Consider the following 22,083-nt stretch of genomic DNA (forward strand, 5'->3'; position numbering starts at 1 on the left):
GCCACACAGACGTTGGTGCTTCACCATTCAACAGCTTAATGGCATCCCGCCCCGTTAGCTGAGCACCAGGCAGTCAGCACCCAGAGGAGAGAGAAAACCACCAAGGCCAAGCGACAAGAAGTCCTTTAAGAGGAGAGCGGACTTGCATAAACACCAGGGGACCTCAAGGAAGGGACCAGCTCAGCAAGCTCACAGCCAGCCTGGGGGAGAATTTGATCCCCATTTTCTCAGTTAGGTAAGTGCTGCTGGTAGAAGAGTGTGACAAGCTTTTAGGTCAAATACTTGGATTAGGAGATTCTTTTTCTCCGTTTGTCTTCACAGCTCTTCTGTTTGTAGCAGTGTCAGGAAACAAGCCCTTACATCAGCCCTGTCTCACCCTTACGTTAGTGTGCTTTCAGGGGAAGGGCCAAACCACGGGAGGTGCCTCAGCACTAAGGCTCATGATCATTTTGCAATGCTCAGTGCTTCCCTGCATTTCTCCCAGCTGAGAGGATGTGCTTCCCAGCACTGCCCAGCTGCTGGGAACTGGCAGCACCCAAGAAGAGGGCTCAGTGGGGCATCCAGTCTGGCACTGGCGAGGGAGGGCAACAAGGGATGCACATATGTGCCAGCCAGCTGGGGGGAGCATTTGTCCTTTTCAGGGTGACGGACAGGAATAAGCCAGGGAAGTGTTTCTAAAGTCATCAAAAGCTTAGTGGGAGGAAGAACATGCCAAGGAAAGACCAATCCCATCACTCAGCCCCCAAACTCATACAAGACTCCTTGTTAAAGTTGCAGACTGTCTCCAGTTTCTGCAGCTCCTGGAAAGCCCCTGTGGTTATTGCAGCCAAATCCCTGCAGGATCCACCAAGATCCTGGGGTTTAAATTTTCACACTCTGCAAAGGGAAGTTGTGTTGATGCCCTAGTCCTCTGAACCACTTTGCACCCAGCTGGAAGGGAGAACTGTGCCTGGGATTAGGTTTTTGATTCAAGCTTGGCATTTCACAGCCCCCCGCTGCCCTAAGCAGTTGAGGCAACACAGCCCTGATGATGCTACAGGGAACAGGATGAGGCTCAGCCGGTGCCCAGTGTTACACTGCTTCCCCAGGCTCTGCCCTGCACAGAGCAGCCTCATGCTCCTCAGGGGGACAGCATGGCCTCCAAAAGGGGCAGCTACACAGCCTGTTAACATTCAACCCCAGAGGCTGCACAGTTATTTTATCTTGGAAAAAAGCATCTTAAACACTGTCCTAGTTGTTACTACCTGACCTCGCATCTGTCAGTGTGATCTGGGAGACTATCCAGCTCAGCAGTCCTTGCTCCACCGAGGACAGAGCAACTAGCTGCAGAGAGCAGAGGTGGACAAACGCCCGTGCCATTGGGCTTGCCTTTCCCTGCAGCAGAGACTCACTTGGTGGCTTTTACAGAGAGTTTGTACTCTCCAGATTTGGGTGGGAGAGAGGCAGGGCTGCAGGACCCACCACAGACTTGTCACCCTTAGCAGCTCTTGGAGGCTTCCTTCAAGTCAGTGCAAAATCCCTCTAAGTCCAATTGCCTCAAGTTGGATCCTTGCTCTGGATCAACAGCTTCAGTGGTTTGGGCCAGAAACACAGTCCTTTGGGGGATGCAGTGAGTGCATGTGGAGTATAGAAGAGGATGCATGGACTGTTCCCATACAGCTCTCTCCTGCAGCACAAGGACACCACAGAATGCAAGCGGTACCAGAGCTCATCTCAAATAGCAAAGTTAACAGTGGAAATGCCAGAGAACTATAAGAGAGAGCAATAAATCATTCGCCCTAATCTTCCAGTGTGAGAATAAGGTAGTGACAATTGAAGCAAGCTAAAAATGAAAGAGGAGGTTGCTCTTCACACAGGAGACAAGCAGGCTGCAGGACTTGTCACTGCCAGGTGCTGTCCACAGCAGAGGTTTACAGGGGTCCAAGGGGTCCAGGCCATTAAGGGTCGCTAACTAAGGGCAAGCTTGTGTCAAAAATCAGTTAATAGATTCCATAGTCACCAGTATGAGTGTTTAGGTGGGATGGGAGGAAAAACATAGTGTAGTAGCTTCCCCATCACCCTCTTTTCTTTTTAGTCCCTCTTTCTTATTAGGAAAAATTTCTTCACCAAAAGGGTGGTCAAGCACTGGGACAGGCTGCCCAGGGAAGTGGTTGAGTCACCATCCCTGGGGGTGTTTAAAAGACACATAGACATGGTGGTTTGGGACATGGCTTAGTGGTGGACTTGGCAGTGCTCAGTTAACAGTTGGACTAGATGATCTTAAAGGTCTTTCCCAACCTAAATGTTTCTATGATTCTCATTTCCTTTCCAAAATGAGGTCAAAAACACTCTGAATCTGTCAGTGTGGGGTTTTGGAATGTTCCAGCCTTGGAGGGCCACCAAGAGCCAGAATTACCCTAATGAATGCAAGGAAAATTTCTAAGCCCATTCTGTCCACCAGCCCACACGTACCTTCCCTCTTCATCCCCATGGCGAGGCACTTCTGATAGCGGCAGTACTGGCAGCGGTTGCGTTGGCGCTTGTCTATGAGGCAGTCCTTGTTGTCACGGCAGGTGTAGATCAGGTCCTTCCGGATTGTCCTCTTGAAGAAGCCTTTGCAGCCCTCACAGCTGTACACCCCATAGTGCTTCCCTGGGGAGGCCAGGGGAGGCCATCAATGGGCAGGCAGGTATCTGCCCTCCCCTCCAGCATGGAGGAGCTCGAACCAACCCCAAAGGTGAAAAAACTGGCTGCAGGGTATCATCTTAGCCAGCCTGACTTGGCTTTAGCGGCTCTTTGCTTGAACAGCGACCAGCAGCAGTCAAACCATAGGACCACTGCTTTCCTGTGATAAGGAGGGACCACATCCCAGGGGAAGGATGTGGAGCCACATCTTAGCTGCAGTTCAAGTGTAGAAAAGCCATACATAGCAAATGGGGTACACTGATATGAAGGGGGTCTGCAAGGCACCAGCCAGGCTGCAGTCTTTGGGGTAGGAGAGAAAACACAGGCACAGCCAAAGCCCAGCTAACACAGAGCACAGGTAAATGAGAACACAGTGATTTTGGTCTATTTACCTTTGATAAACAGGGACAAAACCTAAAATGAGATTACACACACGAGGGAGAAGAGCACAGCTTTTAGGTTTGCTGTCTTTTGGACACAGTGCAACTCACCTGCAAAACATACAGCCTGCCCTTGGGTAAGCCAGACCCAGCTACAAACCCTGCGATGCCCGCATGGCTCCAGCAAGCCTCCAGCGTTCACTCCTGCACAAGCCTTGCCTCAGAGCATCAGGGGAGCTTTCATTGCACAAAGCCTTCCCCAAGAAAGAAAACCTCCTACCTGAGGACCTGTCCCCACAGATGGCACAGATGTGTTTGGCTAAGGATCCTGGGCTTGTAGATGGATAATTCATGTTCCCAATCCCTGGGAGACCTGGCAAGGGCTTGACATCCTCTGAGCTGCTGACATTGTTCAGGACATTGAGCTGCAGAAGCCACAAGACAGGTTAAAGGGTTGAGATTCATACCTCAATGAAACCATCCCCAAACTGAGCTGACCTCTCCCTTGCTGCTCCTGCTGGGCTCGTCCTACAAGCTTATCTCCAGCAACTCCACGGGGCTGCCATGGGCAGACAGACATCCTCTGGTGAATCCAGCTGGAGCGGTTTAAGCAGATGCTTGGTAGCAGATATTGCCTCTCACCCTGTCCTGATGCTGTAACCAAAGCCAGGACTAAGCAGAACTGGAAAAGGGCAGGCAGCAACCCTCAGCTGCTCAGTTACAGCCTCCAAGCGACAAGGCTGGTGGGATCCTGCCCGCTTCATTAGACCATGCTGATCACTGGCTGCTTGCTGCCTCAGCCACTAACAGCTTAGTAAGAAAGACCTTTGCAGCCAGGTGATTTGTTGCAATTAAACCTGCACTGCTGCATGGCTAGGGAAGCTGTAATGATGTTTTTTTGAAAAGTAATAAATAAGAAAAAAAAGCTTTAAGTGCATTAGCTTCCCTGCCTCGTGATATGCAAATCTGCATAAACACTTGAAAACATGGTCACTCCCTGGGACTTCAGCTCCCAAACACTGTCACAGGCTGGAGAATGGAGCAGATGTGGGGTTGCCAGATTAAACAAAACAGGGAGCAGGCTGAGCATCTAAAAATCAGATGCAGCGAGACACAGGCAAATGGCCCAGAGTCCCCAGCTGAGATCCCTGGGAGCTGCTCATGGCTGCGGCACGTTAAAGGTTACAAACCGACATCGATTAGAGACCAAAGCCTGATGTTGCCCAGGGCTTTGTTTTATTGCTATTTGCTTTCGAGCTGTTGTCGGCAGGGCAGTGAGGATTAAGGGCCATGGAGCACGTTTTGTCAAAAGCAGTCTGGGCAGAGCAATGCCTCTGTAAAACCACTATCACGTCACCTTCCCCATTGCCATGCTTTGAGGGATGGGTACGGTTTCTTTATCATTAACCTTGCTTTTAAGTCACCCCAATTTTTTGGCTAAAGTTCTTTGCAGCAAGAGGGCAGAAGAAGGGACAGAAAACAAGATTTTTGATGAAAATCCAGCTACAGCCTTTGTTAGAGTCTCCATATCATTTAAACCACTAGATTTCATGCATGCTGTTGCAAGTTCTCCATTTGCTCCAAGAAATGGTTCATTTCCCATGAAAAAGTATAATAATTTCCACAAGGGATTTCAGCAGAGAACAAGTAGGGTTCATCCCATTGGGATTTCTGGACCTGTCATTAGAAAAAGAAAAAGGGGCAGCCTGTTTTCATCTTCCCTCCCCACTGTCCCTTCATTTTCAAAGCTTCAAAGGTCTTGTGACATTGAAAATACAAATTTTCCAGCAAAAATTACCTCTCTAGGAGACAGGGATTTTGCCCTACTAGAAAATAAAAGCGCATAGGCAAAAACTGCCCAGAAGAACAGAGATTTGCTCTCCCCAGCAGAGACCCAGACCAGGCAGTGGCAGCTGTAAATCCTAATTCCTAATGCTTCAAAATCTGAACTTGGCCCAAGGAAAGGAGAAAACAACCCCTTCCTCCCACAAGAGCCCTTTTTTTAAAAACAAAGTGGCTACCTTTTTTACCCTGAAAACTTCTTCTTGGCAAGATGCTGAGCCAGAAGGAACTTTTTATGGTTTAAAACGTTACTCAGGACTCAGGTACCACCTTTTCTTTCTCTCCGGCTGCACTTTGAGACAATAATAGGGAGAGAGGGTTCATGGGGTGGAGGGGGAGGGAAATGGGGCAGTTTTAGCCATCAGTGTCCTCAGAGCTTGACTCCTGCAGGTTAAGTGCAATCATGTACGGTATCTGGGACAACTGCTTGAACCCAAACCCATTAGCTGCCTTCCTGCCAAATCCCCAAGGCCCAGCTGTCTCCTTGCATTAAAGGCAACAGAAATGAAACCCACTCCTCAGAGCTGGGAACTTGGCGCAGTGCCCAAATTGGGAAAACCACTTCCCAGAGCATCCCGAACCCCAAAGGGAAGGCTTCCATGCAGCAAATGCTGCCACCAGCTCCACCACCACAAAGCACCTGCCCTGGATGCCATGGGTACAAATATCGTGAGGTTGGTGGGGAACAGTTGGGTGGTATGAGGGGAGGAAGGATGCCCACTGCAGACAGCCAAGACCCACGCTGGAGTTAAGGGTGCTGGTGAAAGGTAAGGCAAACCTGTCAAGTCACCCTTCTTCTCTCTCAGAGCTCTTCAGGGGCCTCCCCATAGCATCCTCTCCCAGCCTTAGTGGCAGGCGCTAGGAAGAGCTTCAGACAGATGGTGGAGTGACAGCAGGGTATGGGGCAGAGAGGGCTCAGGGACCATCCCCTCGCTGGGTCCTCAGTGAAAACCATGAGGCTCTTGAGCCTTCCTTACCTTCGGGTCCCACAAATAAAATGCGAAGCCTTGTTAATAAAAGGTAGAATTCCTGCTTAGATCTGGACTCCCAGAACATTTCAGCATACTATCAAAATTCCATGCTGCCACCTTGGTCCCAGCCATGCTGGAGGGGGTGCCAGGTTTTTAGGGCAGCGTGTCCCCGCCCCTGCTCCACAGAGCCACCTTGGGAGGCTCCCAGCTCATCCATGGCTCTGGGGAGGCATCAATCCTAACACCTGGGTCTCACCCCTGTCTGGAGGGGAAACCTCAGCACCTGAGTGAGCTCAGGCAGTAAGGACAGTAGTGCTTAATTTGTCTTCAGGCGAAGTCTATATGCAACACAGTACATGGCTAGCATTTAGCATTAACATCTGTCTCTCTCTCTAGAAAGTCTGTCTCCTTTCCAAATAATGAAACAAAGCAGATATCCTTTTGCAGGAAGAAGGGGAATGCTTCACATGCTTCACCCCTTGGCTATCCTGATTATTTCCATGTACAGTAATTACACACACTACAATAGATGCAGTGGAGGGGAACTGGACTGTACCCGTGGCGAAGACAGACCTGGAAATTAGCTCTCTCCCCTTATCGTGCAGGGTATTTTGAAATACATACAGCCAGGGACATTTATGTGGAGAGACTCACAGGCTGGAAATTGTTCTTTACAGCTGATCTCCTTAAGAGGCCAAAACACACCAGACTCCCCACCATGCAACCCACTGCCTCAAATTTTGGGGCTTTGCCCAGTCTGAACACCACAGAGTGTAGCGAAACAAGTGTGCACGTCTCCCTACCTGCGGACTGGCGTGTGTCACAAAATTCATGCCTGGGGCTGAGGACAGAGAGACAGGGTGCGAGCCGATGGAGGACGCGATGACTCTGTACGGCGAGCCCAGCGCGTTCACCGGAGACCCAATGGCGTTCATGGGGGACGGCAGTGCCCGGGAGGTGTTTGCAGGGGCCTCGAGGTAGTTGTGGTGTCCGTCCACTGAATTTCCTGTGGAAAGGCTTGACGACAGGCTCACAGATGTGGAGCTGGCATGGACAGGGGAATCTACAGGGAGAAACAGAACGATTAAATACACTATGAGCGAGGCCGGCTGTACAGCAGTCAGCTGCCCAGCCTTGGTCGTGTCAGCTTAGATGCTGGCCAAGGCTCAACGCCAACCAGCAAACATGCCTTATGTTAAAAAGGGAATGAGCGAAATGTTGATTACACTATGGGAAATAGTTACATACAGCAACAAAACATACTATGAAGATAACAGTTCATAGTCAAGTCTTCTTTCACTGCTGCAGTGCCTCAGCTGACTTGGAAGAAGGCACCCCTACCTGCCTGCTGCTGGTTTTCTCTAAACTATTCCCTGAGGCCCCATTTCTTTTGTCCAAGCCGGCTCTAGAGACAGCTCACATCTGAAACCATGAAATCCCCACCGACCAGGCTGGAAACCCTAAATGCTGCCCGTATCTCATGAAGCACGTTTGCTCCCTGTGATGGCTCAGCAGGCTCCTCTTCCCCTGGCTCAGCTCTTTCCCTTCCCACCCACTTATCTCTCCACCGTGCTATTTCACATGCTCCTCCAGCTCTCAGAACTTGATGCCAGCATCTTCAGGAAGGGCTGGAGCAATGCAGGACAAACTGCCCACGACATGCTAGCAACACAGATTATGGGACAAGGCACCCACAAAATATTTCTTCCATCACTTTTCCTCACTTAGTATGAGACAGAACAGAGATTGTGGCCACACAGACATGCCTGGGCACAGCCTCACAGCCACAAGGAAAGAGGGCTTCCTCCCCCCACGGCGAATAGCTCCAGTGTACATTGCCAAACTGAGCCTTACAGCAGCCCCACAAGATCCAATCTGCTGCAGAACACCACCGGGGAAGAGGTGGCAGAGAAAAGCCATATAACCTCAAACACGGCCACTTCAGGGCAGTTTCTGAGGCTGAACACCTCACCCAAGGGCTAAACGCTGTCTCCTATAAGACCAATCTCAATTATTCAGAGGGTATCTGGGCATCAAATGCCCACTAGTCCCAATGGGTCATGTATCTAGCTGTATTTTAAGGATTTATACGACCTTTCCTCCCACCCCTAGAGTTTACCAACCCCAGTTAGCATTAACTGTCATTAACATTTCAATGAACCATCGTTTCTCTGTTGGTTTTTCAACACAGGAGAACATTCCCTGGAGTAGCAAAGGAAAGATGTTCTGTGGGAAGGTCACATGGTTGGTTTTCCATGGCTGGCACAGAGGATGCTTGTTCCCATTGCAGCACTTTGGTGTTTTGTTTGTTTCTTTCTTTCTTCCTTTTAACATTATTGCAAAGTTATTTACCTGACAGTGTTTGTTATTTTACCTGAAGTAACAATCAAATCTGATTCAAAGGGAAGATGCACAATAAAGACGGGAAAAGGTCAGCTTGCTGAATAACATTAAAGACATTTGTCAGAGTCAAGGAGGACTCGATCCACCGTTATCAACCCACTTCAGACTTAATTCTGCAGAGGGAGGGGGAGAAAAGGTCTTTGTCAATTCTTGCTTTGGCTTTTTGGATCAATTCTCCCAGTGGGAAAGCAATGTGCAGCAAGAGGCAGCCAGCTCAATGACAACAGCAGAAGCCTTGGAGGCAGCAAGGCGGTCTGAAGGCAGAGCCAGGGCTTCTGCCTGCTGCTAGAGACAGTCACCCTACATCCCCCTGCCACCATCACAGACACACAGCCCATTTTCTGTTAGTAGACAGCAAAATCCCTACCTTGTAATGGCTTCCAAGCGCAAAAGCCTTTCACCCCAGAGAGAGCCGCCAGGACAGCCTTTAGCAGGGGGCAGAAGATATGCTGTTTGCCTGGCCCTCGTCTGACCTAAGTGCTCAGCTCACAGAGGCACCTCCGTTGTTTCCTGGGACTTAAAAGGACCATCCTGACTTGTACCATTATTGGCTTCAGAGACAAGCAAATGCATTTTTCATCACCTGCAAGTAGTCTGGTACCACAGCATGCAGCCCTCCCCAGCATCTCTAGCACAGACTTATAAAGAAATTGGGTTTATGCCTCTTTAAACAATTAGAGAAACATCATTGCCTTTGAGGATTCTTCAGCTCGGAAAATAAGCCACTGAAGAAGAGACTGGGAAGAAATCTATCACACCAGGACAGCTAAGGAAAAGAATGATTCTTCATCCTCTTCCATTAACACAGAAAAGGGCATGTTTTGAAAGTATCATGCAGAAGATTTAAACTAATAAGAAAAGACTCCTCAGAGAGTTATTTAACTGTTTGCATTTACACCAGACCTTACAGAAATGCTGTCATATTGAAGTTTCTCCATTAGAAAAGCACCAAGTTTCATAAGAACCCACAGCAAGCAAGGCTTTCAGAGGGGACTGCAGGCCAGGACAAGCCCCACAGTGTGCTCGTGTCCATGCCAAGAGGCGACTGTTCAAGGACTAAGGCCAGGGGAATCTCCTGGCCCCCAGGATAGGATCAGAGGTTGAAGCCAGGAAGCCTGGAGGGCTTGTACCTACCTCTCTTACCCCAGCAATGAGACACCAAAGAGGAAGCACAAATGCATGAAGGAGTGTTTGCTGGTAGGGATGGATGGATAAATGAAAATACCTACTGCCAGAGCCTGATGACACAAGTCAGAGTTAACAGGTTTGTTTCCACAGTGTCTGGCCACACTGTCCTGCCAAGGCCGTGACAAACCCATCAGTGTTAACTTTCCATTTACCAATGAATGATTTCATCCATCTATTATAAACTGTAATACAAACCCCATTTAGAAAAGAAGAAACAAATAGACCAAGCAAAAAACTCCCCCAAAAAAACCAGTCAAAGCAAAGCACTCCTGCAAGGCTGTCCGAACTCTGACTTCCAGCCCCTCCATACTGAGCTTCTCATTTTCAGGCTGGACTGCTCTGAGAGGGATATAATATGTGACTGCTACCAGGTTTTCAGCTTGTACGAGGAACAATTTGCATGACTGGCAAAAGGCGTGCAGTAAAAGCCATGCCAAAGCATCCTCAACACTGGGGTTACTTATTCCCTAAGCTAAGTACCCTCAAAGTTGTTTCAGTCCAAAGGAGCCAGGGTGGCTTGAGCAAAGAAAACAGCAGACTGCAAGTCTGATTCATGATTTTTCAATTTGAATTATTTAATTCAAATTCAATATATTGAATTAATCAAATTATTAAACTAAATGATCTGCAGGGAAATACTGATGGTCTGTGTCCCTCACCTCCCAACAGCAAGAAACCAGTAAGGTCGTGGGCTTGCAGGGATGGCTTGGTTTTCCTCAAGGTATTTCCCCCCTCTCATTTGGGGGACAAACAGAAATGTCAACACGGCAGTCGAGCGGGACCAGCGAGGAACTGCTCCGCAGCAGGGAAGCAGCTCTGGGACCGAGCGGTGGACGACTGGGCAGACAGGACTCAGTCCTGCATGCCAGCCACAGCCTCTCTAGCGGCATTTGGCACAGGTGACATTTACACAGGCCAAAGTGAGCCCGGAGTCTGTCCGTCAGGTAATGCAAGGTGACAAGCAGTGCCGGGGTTTCAGCCAGCTGCGCCGGGCCCTGCGGAGCGGAGGGCAGCGCTGTGTCGGCAGGCGAGGGCTCTACGGCTTGCACAGCCCCTGCCTTTGAGCACCAAGTGTGGCTCCTAGACCGGCCAGGGCCTCCACATCTGCTGGAAAAAACTGGCTGAGGCCCCGCATCAAGCATCAGGGCTCACTAATGCTTTTAACCACCTGCTCCAGATTCAAGATGAGCTTACTTCTGATCCACAAATGGGGCTGTTTAGGTCTCTCTCCTGTCTCCCTCCTCTACAGGAATGCTTGGACAGGTAGTTTCCCAATGAGAGGTTCAGGGAAGCCTGATACCATTTATATTTCTCTCCTGGAAGAGAGGACAGGAGGGAACTGCCTCTTGTGGATTCTCTGATATCTCCACTGCAAACATGCAGTGTCCAGAGAACCCTGTGCCTCAATCAACCTGCCACAAGCTCTCTTGTACTGAAATGCATATACTCCAGATTTCTTTTTGAAGGAAGCAAAGTTTAAAAAGAAGAAACTTGCTTCTGGGTGCTTTGCTGTTTCAAACTGCCTCTACAAATGTATCACATCACTTACTGCAGGGAACAGCCATGGGTTGGAAGCGTGCGCACAGAAGCGACGTCGGTCCTGTTGCTTTAGCATTCAGAATAAGGTTCATATCTAAGGTCAGACTAGACAACTCTACTATTTTTTCTCATGTCAGCAAAGACCACCCTAAAAAGCACTCAGTTCTCTGCGTTTTGACAACAGTGCCCTTGAGGACATAAGCCACAGCGTTATGTTTACCCATCAGCCACTGAAGCTCAGCAAGGACTCAAAGCTTTGATATTTCACTTTCACCGGTGTTTCATCTCTACCCTAGCAAAATCCTAGTCCAGGGATGGGAAACTTGCATGAATAGCCTCAAATCAGGAACAGAAGAACACTGCCCACATCACAGCAGATATGTAATTGTCCAACAGATGTGCCTGCAAAGCACAAAAACCCAGGTCCACCACAGCAATGCTAAACAGCCTGGGCTAATGCAGCTAAGCTGGTCCAGGACCAATACTAGCTCAATAAAACCAGCTTGGACACCCCTGCGCTGTGACCACTTCACATGTAAAGCTGGGGCAGACACAGAAGCAAAGACCACCCGCAAGAGCGGGCAAGTGACCCCAAACGACTTGGCAAAGGCAGTAGGAGGAGAAGCATCCAGGCTGCAGCCAACGAAGCTGTCTTGGTTCTCACCCAAATAACGGCAGTCCCAGAAACACCAGTCTCACCAATTATATTTGAGTGGGAAGTGGAACGAGAATGCACGGAGACCAGTAACATCCAGTCCCTACATACACTATTTAACCCACATGGGTTGCAAGGTCGTTTTGGTTAATGCCCCTTGAGCCCTAACACCTAGCAAAGCCTTGCAAGGGAAGGTACCAGTGTTAAACACCAGGGTCTTTCTGCAACTAAGGCCTAAAGCAATCCCACCTCCGGAGATCTGCAGATGCCTGGCAAGCCTTGAGATGATGACAACCTTCACAGTTTTGTTTTTAGTGTCAGAGAGAATCAAAAGCTGGAACTCTTCAAATAACGACAAACACACTTGTGCTTCTGAGGCCTCAGATATACACAGAAAAGTTTCATTTAATTGGCATGAACAATTAAAGGTGCAAGTTGCCCTGCCTGATACATGACTAGCAAAACTTTGCAGATACTTCACCCTCTGCAGATCAGAGAGCACCGAGAAGTGGGAAGAGACATGCAGAGAAGGGCTGATTCCAGCAGAGGAGCACGGGTGTGCGTGGGAGGTACAGCTTGGCAGGCAGCTCGTCCTTGGGAATGACCTTCAAGGGGAAATACCTGTGAGAAACACTCCTGAAACTGGATGCGATTATGTAGCAGGGAGCCCACGTTAACTAGAAACAAATAGTTTTGCTGCGATGACTGCAGAATTAGTTTTTATTTAATGCATGGGAGCTAAAATGAAAAACTATTCCCTTTCTGGTGATATTTTTAACTGTCCAAGCAGATTTCCACAGGCAGTACAGATTGCCAGGCTAATATCCTACAGAAAGGTTACTGGTTTTGCCTTGCTTTTAAGGTCCAGTAACCTTTGTGTTTCCACCTTCCTGCTCAACTCCGAGTCAATAAATAATGCAGCCTTCCCCTGACAGTTAACATCATGCAGGAGCAAAAAATTTTGGAGCCGTGCTGACACATATGTGAGCAGGGGCTTCTGCAACAGGGCAGGAAAACCTTTCCCCTCAGCTCTCCGGGTGGTGGAAAGAGTTGCTTCTTCCCGGGTAATGCTCCTGTGCCACCCTTGCAAACAGGGGCCACCCAAAACCCGGCCCACAAGAGGCTGCGTGCTGGAAGCACAGGAGACTTTCACCTGCCCTGGTGCAGGCTCAACATCAGATGCTACTTTGAGATCCTGGTCCAATTCAACTGAAAATGGACAGTGGGTCAATAGCTTAATATGTACAAGGACCTTTGGACAAGACACACCTGCAGTATAACAACATACTCTCCTCTTCAGAAAGCCAGGCTTAAGGAGGAGGGAAGGAAGGAGCAGAGTCCACAGAAGCTACGTGGGCTTTGCCATGACTTTGACAAGAACCATGCATTACAGGGTAACTGTGGCTGTGGTGATCTTACCAACCAAAAACTCCTTTAGCAACTGCTTGCCAGGTAATTAAAATAAGGACTGCAAGCTAAATTAACTCACCCTAACAAGGTATCACATCCCTCTGGTGACTACAGTAACACACAAGAGTTGAATCAACTTTCTCATCTCTAAAGGAATAAATCTGTTGAATTTGAGGCCTGAAGGGTTTTTCATGATTATCTGAGCAGATTTCCCACCTGGACAGCGAGATCTCCAGCATCCACCAGGAAGAAACATGCACAAATTCCTACAGTGGTCTTTGAACTCCTGGAGAGGCTACAGCCCCCCATCAGAATGGATCCCACTGGCTGCAGGGTCCATGGCTGTCCCACATAATTGAAGGCAACTGTCTCCTGCTTTAAAAAATACATAATTTTTGAAAAAATTCTGCATTTCCCTAGCTGCAAGAGCTGCCTAGTCACTGGATTTTCCCACACCTTGGCTAGGTCAAAGAGCTCTCTTCCATCTTCCGATATGCATGTACAGGTACAGACACGGCAAGACATGGGACCCAGGGAACAAGCATTCTGTAGGTCACAAAACCCGGGACCATCACAGGTGAAAAAGGTGCCAGCCAGCCAGGCACAACCTGGGTTTTCCTCTTCCTATCCCCCAAACGACCCAGCCTAACCCCGCTTTGCTTGGGAGAGCTGACAAGATTGCAGCCGGAGGTGGTGTGGCCACCGGCCAAGTTACATGAGTACTAATAAAAGAGACTTTGTGGAGGAGCCAAGTTAGCTCTTGTCCCCAACCAACGGTGCCAGAGAGTGCTCAGAGAGAAAGGACAGCCAACACAGCATCTTTCCTTGCCCTGGGAGCTGGGCTCTGGATGAAATGCATCCTTCTGGAAGATAAAACCACATTTTGAAGCTCTTTCCCTGCTCCTGCAACCCAGGCTGTGAAGGCAAATCCATCTGCCTTAGTGCACATCTCCTGATTTAGATGTCTACGAGTGACTCATCTGAACACCTTCCCTGCTACTCTCTCATCTGCAACACTTCACAGCCTGACTGTCCTTTCCTCATCACAAATCATGTGCTTATTATCAATTTGCGTATGTACGTTCTCAGACAAATTTGATGGTGTCATTCTGACATTTAAGATCAAAGTGACACTTATACCAAAAACACATACCTTATTTCTAACTTGAATGCACATAAAATTAAGTTAAACCATATGTAACAGTTGCTTGAATGCAAAAAAAGAAAGCAAATATAGTTGCGCTTTTTTTTTTGCTGTTCTCCTCAAAATGAAGCCCGGAATTTCAGAGCTAAAGGAAATCTGAATACAATAAGATCTTGATATGCCAAACAGCAGCAGCCACATCACCTTAACTCTGCCCTCCAGCAATACAGTGCAAGAACAGTGAATGCAACAAGCTGACAGCCTAGTGTGGACACTGCCCTTTTCCACAGTCTTGATGTCCCCCTTCATGGTACCAGCACAGGCAGGAGTAGGACCAGTTTCATAGCTATTTTAGAGGAGGGAGGAGTAGCAGAGACCATGAACATATTGTAGGCCTGATGGTGATGCAGACTGCCTGCATGGGCTTTGTGGTGAGGACCCCATGGCTGTGGGAAGCTGCCACACACCCCCTCCACCAATGGTGACCATGGCCTATCCTGCTTCTTCCCTCTTGAAGTCTGTTCTCCCACACAGCCCATGGGCCCTAAAGCTGTCTAGCCAGAGCAGCAGTTGCCTTCTCAACCAGCCAGAAATCCCTCTGCAGACCCAACAACCCAAGGAAAGGCAGCCCTCACACCACCCACAGCCCCACCAAGCTGCCTCAGGGGCATGGAAGCCCTCCAGCTTTGAGGGGAGTGTAGATGTGAGTGGTAACTCACAGGTCTGTAGGGTCCAGGGAGCAGAGGACAGGCCAGAGCAGCTGTTTTAAAGCAGCCCAAACAAAATATAGCCAATGCTTTTGCACCTGTGCCAGCAGTTCACCTGCAGAAAACACCTCTGATTTTCTAAAGCAAATCAGAAGCAGGTTAAAACACCAGTTAAATATACTTCTAAGTGAAAGTTGGAATCCCAATATACAGAACTGTTGGTGGGCTGGAGAACCGTCCCTTCACCTTTATTGGCGGAGCAGAAATAACTCTGCTTCTACTACCAATTTTCTCTCCTAGAAATCCCCCAAAATCTCTGCAGAGTGCTGGGCCCCCTGTTTCTACAGAGAGCTGTGCCTGGTTCCTATGAAGATCAGTTTGAATGTCGCTTTTCTTTTGCTTCCTTGTAAATTTGTAATACTCAAATGAAACACAAATAACACTTCCATTGTTTCACTCTTCTTGCAGCAACAGAACAAAGTTTGGCTTGCCTTTGCTTATCCCTTAAAAACACCAGTGAGCAATAGATTCTTCCAACGAGTCATCTCTTTTCAGAAACTGCCTAAAAAGGTATTTTGGAAAGTCAAACGCTTGTGAAACTTGGGGATGACTTGATGCAATACCAATGACTTTTCTGGAGTTGGAGAATTACCAGAGGTGAGCATCTGGTGCCAGAGGGAGGGGGAAAAAAATACACACATAGAAGAAACATCCCATGTGCAATCCAACGCCTGCACGAACCTCTTCTCTAGCAGAAAAATAACAGGTTGATGTATACAGCCTGGGGGCCTCCAGAGCGAGTCCTAGAGGCATTTACCCACCCTGAAGGGCTGGGAGCAACTTGAGGAGTTTTCCAGGGATACAGACTTTGTACATCCATAAACAACGATGCACTTTAACTTCCCTGGAGCAGCATCAATATTTTGTCAGCAGCCAATACGCGGGTGCTCCCAGCCCCTGGCAGCCGAGCACTCCAACCTGCACGCGCCCTGCCTCAGCTGGGGACCACCCTACAGATCCTCAACCCATTCCCCTTCTGCATCCCCCACATTAGGACAAGAGGAACAACTTCAGCTAAAAACGGCGTGCAAGCCCCAGTAATTGCAAAGCCCATTTCCCAAGAGCAAGTTCTGGTTTCTGCAGCCGCGGCTTGCTCACGGCTGGCGTGCAGGGGGTATTGCAGCTCGCAGCCACGCAGACGCAGCCCTTCGCAGACCACTGCCTCACCGTGCAGCCTCATTTGGCTAATCTGACACAGCTTCACACGATTATGGTGGTATCTGTGTCACAAGGGCAGAAGACAGCCACCGGCCGAGGAAAGAGCCCTCTTTAGTTTTTCTTGGGGGCTGTTTTACGTTTTTTTTTCCTCCAACTTAATAAAAATGCAGTTGGAAAGATATTGACTTGGTTTGACCCTATTCTTTAAATAAATAGATTCGGCGCATCACACGCAAACACATATATGCATCTCTCAGACGCCATATGCTAAACTCCAGAGCAAAGAGTCGTGGTTTGACTCACCTGCATAATTTCAGGCAGCTTGGTTTGGCTGTGCTGAAGTTCACAGCCCAGATAATCACAGAACAGCTTCAATCATAAGCACACAGGCACTGTAGGTTACAGCCCCATACAAGCTAGGTTAAACATGTTTTTAATTTCCCTTTACCACCACCCCCCGTACTCCTACTGTGGAATCAGTTCCTCCACCTAACCCAGAAGGCACAGATTGCAAACGCAAGTAAAATACTTACTGCCAAAGCCCGCAGGAAACTTAATGAAGTGAGGATAATTCCCATACATGTTTAATCTTCAGTTCATCTCTTGCCTTTCTAAACACAACTGCCGTCTCTAACTTCAAAGCTGCCTGGAGTGCAGCACAAGCCGCCGGGGTCGGGACATGGCTCTGCAGGAGCAGGGGCTCTCGGAGGGTGCCGGGGCAGCTGCCTCCTCCAGTGGCCTCATCCTTGCTTCACGCCGGCAGCAGCTGCTCGCCGGGATGAGACATGCTCTTGTTCTCCGCCGCTCAGGGCTGGCTCCCGGGCTCAGCTGTCTCGGCTCCCTGCAAATTCACAGCGGACCGTCCGGGTAGCATAATCGCCCGGATAAGACGCTGATCAATGCATGACTGCTCCAGTATAGATCAGAAATTGGGAGGAGGGGGGGAGGTTAAGTTGTTTAGGGGAGGAGCATCGTGGGGAAGGAGGGGGGTGCTTTGCTTTTCCACCAGTGAAGACTCAATGCAGTTTATTAGTTATACTAGCCCCAGCCATGTGGAGGTGTTTTCCAGACATGCAAAGGACCCACCCAGAGGGGCTGGCGCCCTGATGATGGGCTGGCTGATAGACAGGGCAGGAGCACATATGCAACAGTCCCAGCACCTTGGGACTCAGGCTGTTCAGGGCAGGGAGCTCCACGCTCCCATCCCACACCAAGCCTTGCCTCAGCTGCGCTCCTGGCACCAAGTCACAGCCCCCCGGTCACCCCTAAGAAAAGCAGCCAGGACTGAGGAGGACCAGGACCTTTCTGGGGCTAGTGGTGCTACAAGTTCAACTCCCAACCCCATCCGAAGGACTCAAAAAAAGCACCCAAACCACCCCAAAAAGCATCATTAGCCAGTTGCTAAAGCTGTATGGGATGGGACAAGGTGGGGACATGGGACAGAGTCCAGGGGGGCTCAATCCATGCCACGTACAGCCAGTAAAGCATTCACAGCCACAGCAGCAGAATGCAGCAGGCTTCATAGACAGTCCCTTATATACATCCACAACTTTGCTGTCAGGGTGGGTGGGCAATAAATTGAATTACTGCAGGAAACAGGTAGAAACAAGCAGAAACAAGCAGCCAGTTGCCAGATGGGACAAAGCCACACGCAGCCTCCAGCACTGCCTCCTCCAGTGACTGGTACTCTGAAGGGGGAGCAGCCCCAGTGCCCTGCCCAGCCAAGTCCCCAGCCCAGCCACTGCAGTTTTGAGGAGAGGCAGTAGCACAGCCCACCGTTTCTGGTTTCTGATCTGGGTGACCTCGGATGAAGTCACCTCGAAGGAATGGAGGAGGGAGGAATTTTGCCCGAGGTTGTAAGACACACAGAGACCAAGGTCTGCACTGCCTTAAGCATGTGTGGGAGAAGGAGGTAGGTTACAGCCCTGCCTTTGGCCAGCCACATGGTAAAGAAAGGGGGTATGGGGCGAGTAAGGGGCTCTGTCTTCCCAGGGAGTCCACAAACCACCTTCACACACAAGATGGGGAGCATGCAGCAGCCAGACAAAAGAGGGAAAAACAGCAGATTAGGATGTTTGGCATCCTTCAAGGACCTGCTGGCTCTTGGCCCCCTCCAGGTCACCCAAGGGCCCATGCTGCCCTTTGGCACTAAGCATGCTGCAAGGGGAAGGCATGCAATATGCCAGCACAGAGCTGCTCACAGCATCCAGCCACAGCTCGGGCGGATGCTGACGGAGGTGCTGTCAGCCCCGAGGTATCGTGTGTGCAGGAGAAGGAAAGGTTACCCTTGTTAGCTCTGTTTCTTCCTTCGCTCTCAGACATTGCCATACCCTTTTCTCTCTAGCCAGAGTTTAAGCAAGGGAAGGGGTGTTTTTCCCTCCCTCATATTAATAAACTTTAAAATTATTTTTAAAAGATTATTTTGGCTTACTCCCATTTCTGCTCTGCATCTGTGCACAGGCACCTGGTAATGCACAATATCACGAGGTCACCATGACACAGACGCACAGCTTTTTATGGGTAGCAGGCACATTCAACTCCAGAACTTGAAGTTTACCTGGGAATACGAACTTAACATTTGGGAGTGCATCTCCACACTGCAGACTGAATGGATAACCAGATTGCTGTCAGGAGCAAGGAGGTCTGCAGGCAACAGTATCAGCATTCTGCATAGCCCATTAGCTGTAGTCCAGGTATATATGCACTGGTTTTTCCTCACAGTTCGAAAAAAAAATAAAAAAAATAATATCAGTATTCAGAGTAGGTTCTACTGAGGCAAAAGAACAAGTAACTGCAGTCTTGCAGGGAGAATGCGAACAGAAGAGATCGCTCTTGTATTTTCTGTCTGGCCAGTTTTCACATCTCATTTGTTTTATTGTACAAACATTAATGGCACTGCAGAACTGTTTCAGAGGAGGAGAGGCAGCTGAGTGGCATGCTTACATGCCCTGCTCACAGGCTACAAGTTTTGACCTCTGAGGAAGGGAGACCAGAGGGTTTGATAACAAATGCAAAAGTATAACAGAGCTGTTATAATACTATGGACTAGCTATAGACCATGTGGTGCTATGTCCTGTCCCTCTTCCTGTTGAGCTGAGCTGGTGTCCTCCCCTGCCACCACTCCAACAAGGACGTTCCCAGCTCACATCCTCAGCAAGGGCCAGTCCTCCAAGTGTTCACAACTCCATCCAGGCACAGGAGGTGTAGGCACAGCTCCTGTTTCAGTGGGTGCTGCCCCACACTCACCAGGCCATGCTCTCACACACCCATGAGTCCCTTCAAAACAATCTCCACCCTGCACCAAACCCAAGAGGCATTAGGTCACAGGCAACTACAGGGATTTCTAACATGTAGGCAAAGTTTGCTATTTCAGGATCACGCTGGCTTTGCCTCTGGTGCTACCCTTTAACAGCCACACTAGGGATCCTTGCTAGGGGCAGGAGGGAAGAGCCAGGCATGGGGCAGGGATGCTCCAGGGCCCTGCAGGCAGAGACCCAGAGCACTGCAAGGTGGCTTCTTAGAATCTTTGCATAGAAAATTGGATTTCTCAGCAGGGTAAGTTTTCTTCCTCTGTGACAAGGCTGAAAGAAACATTTTTCAATCAAGAACTCGAACAAACTGCTTCCAAAAGAAGCGATTTTCACATCATCTTCAATAGGATCCAAGACTTCCACAGAAGAGAGGGACTCTGGTGTCAGGGGAAAGCTTTGGCATGACGGGAAACATCCAGAGACCTTTCCCATCATCTGTCCATCACCCTGCAGAGATACACCAGGGTCACCTACCCCAGTCCCCAGGTGCCCACCAGAACTCAGAACTGAGCCACTGTTTCAAGACAAATTCACTCTTGCACAACAGTTTTGCTTCCACCTGCTTCAGCTGCACCTTGCTACCAACCCAGCCTGGCTTGTCCCTTGTCCTCAGGCTGGACAAGGGGGCTGTGCCCTTGCTGAGAAGCCATGGGGCAGGGTGGGAGCAGCCCCGGCTGTGTGACTAGTTCAGCCCCAGCAGCACTGGGACAGGGAGGTGTGAGCAACAAAGCAGCTTTGCGTTTTAAGCGCCAACCGTGCTGAGATTTAGTAGTACCATTAAATCTTACCAACCACACGGGATCTCAGCCGCTTTAATTCCATGCTAATGAAGTTTTAGTGGGGAATTATTTTTATTGATCTGCCCAGAGCAAAGAGCCTGATTTTAGTCCAGCACTGCCAGCACCCCCTTCTCCATCCCTCTTTCTTCCAGCTGAGAAGAAAGGGGAGAGGAAAGAAGACAAAACAGCTCTGAGCTCCTTAAAAAGGTTGGCAGTCCCAAGCAGTAAGTGGATTACTTTATTGATTTTTAGCAGATCTGGGTTAGTGAGCGCTTAGTGCTGCAGAACACATGTACACACTGAGCGACTCGAAGGAAACCCTTCCAGGCCCTTTCCTCAGGCAAAGCAAGCACCAGGCAATTCATTAAGGGGACCACCATGGGTTTTGTGGCATGGAGAGGCTCCAGGCCCTGCACCCAGATCAGTCTGTGATGGACTCCAGGAACCAGCTCAGTCTCTCGAGTAGTATTGCAGGACCTTAGAGGCAGCCCTTCGGTTTCTACTAGAAATAGCACATCACCACTTCAAAAAACTGAATGCTTTTTATTCCTGTCTGTGTCTCCCCCCACCTTGTTATGTAAAAGCAGAAGACATTATTAATGACTGGCACTGTTATTTTAGGAAGGAAAGCCATCTCCACGCCACAACCTGATGGGACTCAGTGCTGCGCACTGCCATCCAGCAGCTGCACCTTCGGGGGTTTCGGTCAGAGCAGGACTCTTGTCAAAGCAGTGCTGATTCAAGCCAGCTGAGATGCTAACCTGGTGCTGACATCCCTGACTCGCTCACCTCCCAATTATCTTTCCAAAGCCATTGTACTGCAGCTGATATTTCAGCAGTGTATTGGAATAGCATCTGGAAGACCTCTCAGCACCACTCCGTCAACCGAGCCTTTTGGGGTGCTGGTCTCTGGAGCCAGACCCTAAACTCATGAAGGCCTAAAGTGGAATAATCACATCACACCCTGACCTAGAACCAGGAAAGCTGGAGATTAAATATCATACATTTTCCTTGCACTATTGGATTGAACCAAAAAAACCCCAAACATAATTGAGAAGACCATCAGTCCCCCATCCCATCTCTGTTTAAAGGCAGGGGCATTCTACAGTAACATATGTGGCAACAGTATACGCAAATAAAAAGGCTGCAGCCCTCATAAACCTACAGCTGCACATGCATCTTCTTCCTGACACACTGCTTTGGAGCTGCAGAGTCCCAGAGAAAACCCACTGCCCACAGAGTGCTGGCAGTAGAGTGGGGGCTCCCTTCACATGGCTAGTGAGGTGCAATAGGGGCTACCAGGCCGAGTGCCCCAGGAGCCAAAATGCCCATTCCCCTCCCTGCTGCCTCTGAGGGAGGACACACGGACACCAGGTGACATGCTCAGGGCCAAACAAGAAGTCAGTGGCAGAACAGAGACTTGAAATTGGGTTTCTCCAGCCTAACCGATGGACTGGCCCAACCTCATCTATCTGCTGCATTGGCTGGCGTTGGCCCGGGACAGGCAAGAGTTACCAAAAGCAAAATGCCCCCTGTGATGCCCTGGATAAAGAGAGGAAGGGAGCTACTGCATCAGCCCTTCCCCAGCCAGCCCTGTCCTTTCTCACGGTTGTCTCTTGTCAAGCAATAACCACAGACACCGAGCTAATGAAATTAGCCTCAGAGCCTCACCGGGCTAATGCAATTACCAGCAGCAGCATATTCAAACAGCACCACAAACACACCGGCAGTAACACAGCCCACCCTCTCCTTCTACCCAGGCCTTCCCCATCTTTCCCTGAGCCCCATAGCTGCCACCTGCTGTGGGTCCCCTCCCCAGGGTCTGCAGGGCATGGGCCACCATCCCCAGCATCAGGCTGCTCCAGGGAGGGC

The 22,083-nt window shown here is 49.5% G+C and overlaps 1 protein-coding gene across 4 annotated transcripts in view; it reads right to left on the reverse strand.

Moving 5' to 3' along the window:
- RXRG (retinoid X receptor gamma) overlaps nt 1–22,083 on the reverse strand; it is a 51,159-nt gene that overhangs the window by 5,316 nt on the left and 23,760 nt on the right. For 2 of the 4 annotated variants that reach the window (XM_040610453.1, XM_040610450.1), the window contains 3 exons: nt 6,661–6,920; nt 3,325–3,469; nt 2,452–2,631 (listed from right to left, as the gene is read on the reverse strand). In XM_040610453.1, coding sequence (XP_040466387.1) covers nt 2,452–2,631; nt 3,325–3,469; nt 6,661–6,920 — 585 coding nt within the window. Of the gene's footprint in view, nt 1–2,451; nt 2,632–3,324; nt 3,470–6,660; nt 6,921–16,654; nt 16,963–18,678; nt 18,703–22,083 lie in introns of those variants that run through there. The other 2 variants (XM_040610451.1, XM_040610452.1) reach the window with 2 other exon arrangements.

Source organism: Falco naumanni, chromosome 11 (genome assembly GCF_017639655.2).
Source record: "Falco naumanni isolate bFalNau1 chromosome 11, bFalNau1.pat, whole genome shotgun sequence".
Lineage (NCBI taxonomy): Eukaryota > Metazoa > Chordata > Aves > Falconiformes > Falconidae > Falco > Falco naumanni.